General features: G+C 39.9%; 2 protein-coding genes across 2 annotated transcripts in view; both read right to left on the minus strand.

Annotated features, from left to right (window-relative positions):
• Positions 1-290: 290 nt before the first annotated feature.
• Positions 291-4,819, minus strand: LOC308402945 (glycerol-3-phosphate dehydrogenase [NAD(+)], cytoplasmic-like). Its single transcript, XM_080892119.1, has 8 exons — positions 4,592-4,819; positions 2,767-2,944; positions 2,504-2,644; positions 2,262-2,400; positions 2,068-2,180; positions 1,412-1,648; positions 1,215-1,321; positions 291-854 (listed from the first exon to the last, which is right to left on the minus strand). The coding sequence occupies exons 1-8, from the start codon at positions 4,636-4,638 to the stop codon at positions 758-760; spliced, it is 1,059 nt and encodes a 352-aa protein (XP_080748245.1). The 5' UTR covers positions 4,639-4,819; the 3' UTR covers positions 291-757.
• Positions 4,820-5,952: 1,133 nt separating this feature from the next.
• The window catches only part of smarcd1 (SWI/SNF related BAF chromatin remodeling complex subunit D1), a 19,503-nt gene continuing 15,371 nt past the window's right edge, over positions 5,953-10,084 (minus strand). The window contains exons 12-13 of the mRNA XM_080891996.1: positions 9,606-9,707; positions 5,953-7,556 (exon numbers count right to left, since the gene is read on the minus strand). Coding sequence (XP_080748122.1) covers positions 7,503-7,556; positions 9,606-9,707 — 156 coding nt within the window. The 3' untranslated portion in view covers positions 5,953-7,502. The remainder of the gene's footprint in view (positions 7,557-9,605; positions 9,708-10,084) is intronic.

Below are 10,084 nucleotides of genomic sequence, written 5' to 3' on the forward strand. Positions count from 1 at the left end.
GAAATAACAAGGGCATTAATGACTGCACTGAATAAATTACAGAAAATTCAGGAATCTATTTGGAACAATGGAGCTATCACATATGGGGGCTGTGGCTGAAACCAGGATGTGGCCTTGGAGAAAGGTTGAGGCAGACGTGCTAGGAAATGGTAAAGGTGAAGAGTTTAGAGTGGCAGCCAGACTGAGCTCAGGTCAGATTACAGTGGGGCACTTCCTGAGTGTATGCGTGTGTCCTGCAGGCATGCACCACCACGTTCAAAAGAAAACATAAATAGGCACAAAAATAAAACAAGATCAATATTTTATTTCAAAATAGATTTTGTATTGTAAGCAGTTATATTTTAGGAAGCCCACATGATGAAACAGTGGGACAGGTTATGTTTTTTTCCCCCTTCAGTGCTTCACAAAACAAGGGCACTTTTACACAAGGTATTATGTAACATTTCATAACAGTCAGGTCATGGTTTGTGTGTCGTAAAGGAGAACAATTCAAATTCTCAAAACTTTTAAGACTTAAAAGATTTGTGCGGCAATCGGTAAAGACAGACATGGAAACCAAATGCATGCCTCTGTCAGTAACAACAGCAGGTCAACACATGTGGCTCAGGCAGGTGGAAGGCAAGTCTGCTCCACTTTTTCTATTCTCTGTTTGAGACTAAAACATGAGTCAGGACTACCTGTCCCCCTTTAATGTCCTTGGTGATAGTGTAATTGTAGTGTGAAAGTTTGTCCAAACTTCTATCCCGTCATCAGTCCCTCAAATGTGCTCCGGGTGGTTTTGCAAGCACTTGATGAACTCTGAGACTGGGTGGCCATTGAAGCAGATCTGATAAACGGCAGTGAAAAGAGGAAACCTGCAAGGGCAAATGGAGATTATTAAGGAAATAGTTCCACATTCACATTCTTGCCAGAGTTAGATGAAAAGACTGATATCAATCTCGTGTCTAGAGTAAATATGAAGCAGTAACTTTAAACAAACAAGCTCATTAGTGAGCTTCAGAGGTGCTGACATGTGAATTTGCTTATTTTTGGAAAGAGCCATTTATATTCATTAATCTAAAAGCTGGTGCCAGCAACTTCACTGTGTACTTGTTTGTATGGCACCACTTTCTTCTTGAGTATCCAACTCAAACATATGCCAAACAGGTAAGTATCACTCATTGCAAAAAGGTAAAATACAATACTGATAATAATAAAACACAAGAGAGACTTACTTCTCCACCATGTTTTTCTGTTTCAAGACCTGGTGGACCTCAGTTGCTGTTGCTGGGCCCTGAAGCTTCTGACCATTCAGCAGCTCGTTCTCCAACTGCTCGATGGTCTACAAGGAGAGACAACGAGCGCCGCATTATTATCATTTTAATAACAAGAGAGGAAGACTGACATGGGAGAGACACGAGCTGTTTCGTACTTTGCCCGTTTTGGCAAATGCCTCTCCAATCTTTCGGTTGCGTCCACCATAGCAGGTTGTGATGAGGTCGGCGATGCCACAGCTCTCCAGGAAGGTGGCAGGTGAGACGGGGCAGTTAGTGCAGAAAACCTTGGCAAAGGAGATCATCTCCATCAGGCCGAGACGAATCACTGCTGCCTTGGTGTTGTCTCCAAATCCCAGGCCATCACAGAAGCCTGCTCCTACTGCCACGATGTTCTGCAGTGATGATGAAGTTATATATATATGAATGTGAAGAATCTTTACTGTGTAGATATAGATGGAAGTGGACTTTTTTAACAAACACTGTCTTTTCTATACAGTAAATACACAGATTCATTTAGATTTAGCTCTGCTGCTTTGGATGCATATGCACAGTGCATATATCTATCTATCTATCTATCTATCTATCTATCTATCTATCGATAGATAGATAGATAGATAGATAGATAGATAGATAGATAGATAGATAGATAGATAGATAGATAGATAGATAGATAGATAGATAGATAGATAGATAGATAGATAGATAGATAGATAGATAGATAGATAGATAGATAGATAGATAGATAGATAGATAGATAGATAGATAGATAGATAGATATGTTTAAACATTTAGCTTGGTGAGGATGAAACACCTTGAGTGCGCCACAGATCTCAACAACATCAGACTCCTCCACCACAGTCACGCGGAAGTTGGTGGTATGCATCAGCTCCTTCAGCAACAACCCATGTTCTTTGTCCTTGCACCCTGAAATTACACACAAATAATCTCAATCTGTTCCCATATTACGTTTAATAATATTATTTATCAAAGAAATAAAGTCCATACCAATGGTTGTTTCACAGAACTTCTCATCAGCGACCTCATTGGCAATGTTTGCACCCATGAGGACTGTCATTGTGATGCCCAGTTTCCCTCGGATAACCTCTGAGATCAGCTTCAGACCTTCTGGACTGGCATCGACACCCTAAGGTAACCAGTTATGTTAAAATCCCCTCACTTATTTGTAAAATATTTCTCAGGCTTTAACGCACTGTGTTTTGAAAAAAAAAATCTTAGGATGATGTTACCTTGATAAGAGACATTCCTATCGCATCCTTTTTTATGTGATCTTTGATGGTGTCACACACTCGCACAATAAACTGGTGAGGGACCACGAAGATCAGGATGTCAGCTCCTTTCACAGACTCAGCCAAGTCTGGAACAGCCAGCTAATGAAAGAGAGAAGTCAGAGTAAGACCTGGGATCAGCAAAGGGATAAAACACGGTGTATATGCCATCTTCTGGACTCAATAAACAGTCCTAGAGGGAGAAAGAGTGCTGTCAGACTCACCACATTGGGAGGCAACTTGTGACCGGGCAGATATTTCACATTTTCATGGTCTGTGTTGATGATTTCTGTGAGCTTGCGACCGTTCACCGTCTCCTCAAACACCCACATGTTCACTGTGGTGTCAAACTTGTCATACTTGGCTGCATTGGCTCCCACAATCTTGGCAATGGCAGAGCCCCTGTGGACATGGTGACACAGGAAATCATTCTGCTGCCACAAATCTGGCTGGATGAATGTACCAGTTGCAAAAAACTGTTCTCAGTTTTCTTATGTGAAATGTAGAAAACAAATGTAAACAGATTTCTGTGCTCCCAGAGTGATTGAAGGAGAAAAGGATGAACAAAAGGTTATTGACTATTTGGTTTAGCAGATACTTCTTTGATTTCAAGATGTTCAGATCTTCTTAGGTCAACTGTTGCTTATATCTGGGAGCTTAAACACTGAAACCACCTACACAAAGATCAGTTTTTAGGAATTACAGTAAAATCTCAGTGGCAAACTTAATATTGTCAGTCACTTAAAGACATAAAGAAACCCTCTCTCACTGGCAGATGGACCTCTATTAGTGTATAAAAGGTGAATGTATGTGTTTTAAATAGCTTTAAAATGCTCTTCTAGGCTAGAAAAAATCCAGGTGAAATATATATTTTAAAAAATAAACAAAACAACAACAACAAAAAACAAACAACATTAGAAGGACCTAATTCAATTTCATTTTATATATAAGCTCAGCATAACTGAAGTTAAGAGCTAGGAGAACTCCCTTTAATGATCATATTTCAGATGTCACAGTTGACCTTTTAGGCTACTATGAGATACTGGTCAGGGCCATACTTAGGTACTTCACTAAAACACAGCACCTTTCCTGCACTGCACCTTAGAGCTCAGAGGTTGTGTATTTTTTTGACCACATTCATTTTACATTAATATTTAGGTATTATTTAGGTTTAGGGCAAAGCTGAAATGCTTCCCATCTAACAGCTTTGCCTTTAAAATATAGGTAACCAGTTAATGCATCACTAATAACAAGTATGTATAGAAACAGTCGGGGTCCATTCTGCTGCATTTTGTAAAAACTTTGATACAAACCTATAAAAGCAGCCAACAAGTTTAATCGTAATATAGTATTACAGTATTAAATCTCCATTTGCACTATTTGCCTATTTGCACTACTATGCCTCCTTACTTGAATATTGTATATTGTATATTGCATAGCTTTTTTTTTTTTTGTTATACGTAAAATTGTATTGTATTTATTTAAATTTTTACTTTTTAATTATTTTATTTGCATTTTTTAATCACTAGGGTTTGAGAGTAACGAAATTTCTATTCTCTGTATGTCCTGTACATGTGGCAGAATTGACAAATAAAGTTGACTTGAATTGACTACATACTGCTTCCACCACTAAAATGCCACACTGGCTGAGAGACAGCAATGCCCCATCAGTGCTGACTCAGCACTAATGTTGCAGAATAATGAAAAGGGAATCTTCAGTAAAGATTTTCTCAGGATATCAAAGGTCATCATATTCAAAGAAAAAAAGAATCCACTCTCCAGTCCTGCAAAACAGCAGGAAATTATGAATCATTTATCCACTCTCAGAGGCTAAAGTTGCCTCCTGGCCTCCAAGTTTACCAACTTTAGACCGCCTTCACAAAAGGTCCCACTGTGGGTGTAATCTTACAAACCCCCAAAAATAAAAATACCGATATGTTGATTGGAATTTACTTATTTATGCGCACCATCAACAGACCTCCACCCCACTTAACTCTAAACTGAAAGGATTCCTAAGGTGCACAACGTGATCTAAAGTCCTTTACTCACCAGTTACCAGAGCCAATCACACAGACCTTCTTCTGTGTTGCCATCATGTACTTGATTTTCAACTCTAAGCTGCAGCTGCTGCGAAGACACACTGAAGCCGGGGCGCACTGTATTTATACCGGACACACAGCTGAGGCGCAAGCACACCCTCTCCTGATGGTTGGTCTGCTCTGTTGCCTCACAGGAACAAACTTTTCCACACCGCGCAACAGGATAGTCGGACGGGTTTTTTTTTCCCCCAATTGAAAGCAGGCACTCACAAACTTAAGCATACAAGGAATTTTACCTAATCAATTTACACGATTCAATCAATAGAATCTGCGCATTTTAAACCGATTGGGCTCCAGACCAGCGGTCCCCAAACCCCGGGCCTCGGACCGGTACCGGTCCGTGAGTCGTTTGGTACCGGGCCGCGAGAGTTGAGGCTCAGGTGTGAAATGTATAGTTTTCAGGGTTTTTATCGGTTTTATCGTTTACTCGGCTTTCCTTGGTTTTCACGTGCGTTATGAATAAATCTTTTTTTCGGTACCGGTACTAGTTTTATTTTGTTGTATTTATCCGCGACACCTTAAAGGCCGGTCCGTGAAAATATTGTCGGGCATAAACCGGTCCGTGGCGCAAAAAAGGTTGGAGACCGCTGCTCCAGACAATCAAAGCTGCTGATTACATCGACTGACACAATCAGCAAACTTCTGTAATCCATTTAAAAATCAAAACTCAAACGTCGGTGAAGAAGCTAATCACATTTATGCTACTCAAGTATTTCTGTGCACTCTGGGATAGACTTTCTACAAAAAAAAAGAAGAAGCAGCAGCTTGAGTTTAGTTAATTTAGTTTGTATGGAGCCGAATCAGGAGCCACCCTATGACTCTAAGACTAAATTAAGAAAAAAAGAATTAATGCAAAACAAAGGGGGGTGGGATGTTTTCTGTTTGAGGACCATTAATCATCTCAGGACCCCTTTAGACTGTTTTCTTAAATAGCCCTAGAGAGGGGTGTAAGCCCTGGCAGAGAAATCATTAAACTACCCAAGTGTACATTTGTTGAATACAGCTCAGCTTCCACCAGCTGCAAGCTAAATCCTCTCTATGCATCAGTATTAACAATATTAATGCACTACATGCCACAAAGGCACGCACTGACTCAGTGATGCGTTTCTTTCAGAGACCACAGGGAGACTTTGTGGAATATTTACTGGTTTGGTTTTGCATGATGATAAACTTTGTGGCTGAAATAACAAATTATACTGTGTGGTGTGTAATAGCAAGCTTTAAATGCAACCCGATGCTGATCCACACAGGAATATGAAACCACATGATAAGGGGGGGGGGGGGGGGGGGGGGGGAATCACAGACAAAGAAGACATTCTACATAATCCTTTATTATAACATAAGAACATACAGAAAAATAGGTTTGGTCCATGAAAAAGTCTGCAGATTCACAATTCTACAGTCCCACCCCCCAGTGTTGTTTTACACCCCAGAGGTGCCCCGATGCTTGTTTCAAATCGTGTACCTGCCCAAACCTTTATTAGTGTATTCTTGGAATTCATTATTAAAATGCACATACGCAAACATTTTCAGCCAGGACACTCATTTTAACCTCATACAGGGAAACGACCATTAAACCCACAGAAACCAGGTCTTCAGTCAATGTGTGAAGAAGCTCCGGCTCCTCAAATCTGCTCCACCACATATGTTTTATGACTTCTCTGCTCAGAATTAAAATACACTAAACTAAAAACGCAGGCGTTTTAACTCTTCCCAACTTGCAGGCGACGTGAATCTGACTGCATGTCTCCCTGCAGAGCCGTGCTCCGTAAAGCGTCACTGCTGTCTTTACTTTGTTGCGGAGAGCTAAACCACTGGGCTTGGAGAGCGAGGGCCAATTAATAATATACTGGTTTGACTATCTGAGCATAGACAAAGACTTAAGAAAAAGATCAGCCAGGATAAGTAATACAGGTTTACTTCACATCCATCTTCAGTTTTTTCTGCTCAGTATTTACAAAACTTTAATGACTAGAGGTACTCATACTAGCTACTTCAATGATAATCTGTACTAGCTAACAAGACAAGTACGGATATAATACATATTTTTAAAACAAGGATCACTGATAGTAACAAAAAGGAGGAAAAATAAACGTCAAAACAAATGGCACCTTTAACAAATAAAAACGCTTTCCAACAACAATGTATAATCTGCTGTGATTGACTGAGCTTTAAAATGTCTCAAAAGACTGTGCCACAAACTGTGAAAAATAACCAATGGCAACTTAAAACAAGGTGACGTATGAACAGCCAATGTGTAGCAAAAAAGCCCAATTGATTACAAACACAATCACAATCAATATTTAACTAAACGGGCAAGCATCCGGGGGCCAGGCTTGGAGTTGAAAGTGTAAATTTACTTTCCAAAAACGGGAACAAAGAGCCACGCCAGACTCGACACATTCCGGCTGATTTAAGATTATTTTTTTGTTCCAGGGACAATACATTTAAAGTTGCGAGGTACAGTCTGACTTCTGCTTTTCATCTGTGTACAATCTACGGTTTTTGTGAGGACACAGTGTGTCAAAATGAAAGGAATGCTTCTAGCTAAGGCTAAGACATGAAAAAAAATCAAACTTCAAATTAAAGACACTTTTGCTCAAGAGCTCTCGGTGCGAGGAGGAGAAAAATCTGTCATTAAAAGAAAAAAGATAAAGCAGAAACCAAACTTTGGGGGGGGGGGGGGGGGGGGGGGGGGGGTGAAGATAAAGGAAAATTGACATCCTAGAAAATGCTGAGGCCATCTTTTATCTCTCTCTCTCTCTCTATGTTTGTCAGTTTAAATGTCCCACGCACACACATTAGTTGTCTCCACCAGCAAAACATGTCTTCTCATTTCCTGCTGCATGTGACGACTTTCTTTAGGTGTTTCTGATGCCGAGCGCCTGCTCCAGCTCCTGCCGCCTCTGCTGGACCTAAAAGATGTTTTCACAGAGAGATGATTTAATCAGCAGAAGTCAGCATTAAAAAGCAGATAAAAAAAAATAACAGGGGTATGCATGGGCTCAAAGTGCATCCAATAGTGCTGGTAGATATTTAGCAAGTCACGAGTAAGATGTTCTTCATCGTAGATCAAAGTTTGCTAATAGTGACTGGAGCCAAGGGGGCTGAGGTGGGAAGTGATACTATATTAAATGTATTTAAATACTCTGGGAATATTATGAATAAGAGGAGTCATCTTACAGTCTACCATCCTGAGATAACATTAGCAGAGCAAACCTGGCTGAACTGAAAAAGCATCAAACACCGGACACACTGCTACTTTATAGATGCAGACAGATTGCCACCATCATGTCGTCAGTCTGAACTGTCTTTGACAATGAACAGAAGTCGAGCGGACTCAACTCAACTGGCTGCCAGCTGGTTGTACTCTGGTTATATCCCCATAGAGCAGGAAGGTTGCTGAGTGCAACTGTAATAAATAAATGTAGTGAAATGTGAATTTATGTTTATGAAGATGGCAACAAATATGAGATTTTCAACAATTTATCACAGTAACAGACTGAATGTAATTGCCATATCGGCCATATTCAATCACAGACTGATGGACTGAGTCTTATGGCGACATTTAAGGTAGTTTTAAGTAGGGCTGTTCGATATAACGATATATATCGGATGACGATATAAAAACGTCCATCGTTTCATTTTACGCTATCGTTTGTTTTGTGGTGTCACAAAATAAACTGTTTACGGCAATGTATTATTCATCGTTTTGATCGTCACTGTAGTGGCTATATTAATTTCTTAAGTTCTCTCTTTCTCTTATATTTTATATAACCACACTACGGACGGACAAGCGCTTGTTTTTATGCGTTGTGGTTACCAACAACGACGGTAACACCATCACGTGTCTGCTTGCTTATGTACCACATAAACCTTTCACAATAAAGCTCAAGATCCTGTTGAGACTTTTCAAAATAAACTAAATCATGTGAAAGAGCAGATTATTTACGGATGAGAAGTAAAAAAGAGCCGCCAGGTGCTAAAAAATAAACCTTAGACTCAAACGTTAGAACAGGCTGTTCCCCGCAGCACGCTGTGTAATAAATACTCACAAAGAAAACGGCGGCCGTTACAACTTATGTCTTAAAATGTATAGTTTCATGCATCGGTTAAAACACTCGACTCCAGGTACATGACGTCCAGCTGGAAAGACTTCCCGCAAGACGAGCTGCCCGAGATTCACAGAAAATGTTACATTTTTGTGATTTATATCGTTAGCGGACGATAGAATTCTTATATCGGGTGGGATGATTTTGGGTCATATCGCACAGCCCTAGTTTTTAATGACGTTGGTAACTACTTTACTTTGCAGCAAAGAAAAAAAAAAGCTGTGCGATATAAATTTTCTTATTAGATAAATACAGATAGCTTAATTTTGAGGTTAGGTGATAAATCACAATATGTGTTATTGAAATACTCAGCATATCGCAAAAGAACGTTAAAATCACAATAATATTGCATTGTGAGTGAAGTATTGTGATAATATAGCGTGGGGCGTCTGGTGATTCCCACTTCTATTGGCCTGTAACAACAATTTCAGAAAAGGCTCTAGAAATAGTGAAATGTTTTCCTTTAGCTCTTATAAAAATACAATTATGTATAAACTAAGAAAGCATTTAAGACATGATTGTTGACTTCTGTGCAAACCCAGATGGATCAGCCTAAATATGTTATCTAAAAACAAATACTACTGATGTCTATAACTTGATATGAAAACATTCTGCTGTGTATCTAAATAGAAAACTCCAAAATGACATCCTATCAGTTATTTACGTGGATGACTTGTTGCACCATGGCAGATTCCACTGAGACATTTTTGAAAACAATGATAAGCCGAGTACGACATATTTAAGTAATAAAAATTAATCATCTGAAAACCACAAACTTCTCTATAAAAGCTAAATTCCTTGGTAGGATCTCTTTGCTAAAATAAAACAAAGAGGAAAAGAAAACTGAGTTACCTTGGAGTAGAAGTAACGGCAGACGGCCTCCTGAGCCCACGGCTGGTAGTAAAACTCTGCTCTTCGCTCCTCTTCTGGGTTTCCTACCACATCTGTCATGGTCTGTTAACAGAAAGAGATATTATTGTATCAACCTCCATCTAAACTAGTGCACCAGCTGATAAATTAAAGGGCACAGGGTCTCCGCAAGGCCAACTGGGGATTTGCTTTGAGAGCAGCTACTGAGCTTCAGACTGAATTTGTTCAATTTTACAGTGATCCGACTGAGCAAACACTGCAGGTGGGTGACAGCTGGTCAAGCAGTTAACCGGCTCGCTCACAGAAAGATGGGGGCGAGCATGCATGCAGTCAGACGTTATTAAATGTTTCACGCTCTATTTTGACTCTGCTACACCTGATTGAGCAGCATGGGGTTTGTGTGCATGATCTGAGGTTTCGAGCAATGCACGACGTAAACTCAAGTCAAAGGATCAAATACT

This window comes from Rhamphochromis sp. 'chilingali' (assembly GCF_963969265.1).
Source record: "Rhamphochromis sp. 'chilingali' genome assembly, chromosome: 9".
NCBI classification, from domain to species: domain Eukaryota; kingdom Metazoa; phylum Chordata; class Actinopteri; order Cichliformes; family Cichlidae; genus Rhamphochromis; species Rhamphochromis sp. 'chilingali'.

Bases quoted from the DNA above. Each gene is read 5' to 3' on its own strand.
- LOC308402945 (XM_080892119.1), bottom strand. From the start codon at position 4,638: ATGATGGCAACACAGAAGAAGGTCTGTGTGATTGGCTCTGGTAACTG. The intron at 2,945-4,591 runs GTGAGTAAAGGA...CCATGTCCACAG, and splicing joins GTGATTGGCTCTGGTAACTG to GGGCTCTGCCATTGCCAAGA. The intron at 2,645-2,766 runs GTGAGTCTGACA...CTCTTTCATTAG, and splicing joins ACAAGTTGCCTCCCAATGTG to CTGGCTGTTCCAGACTTGGC.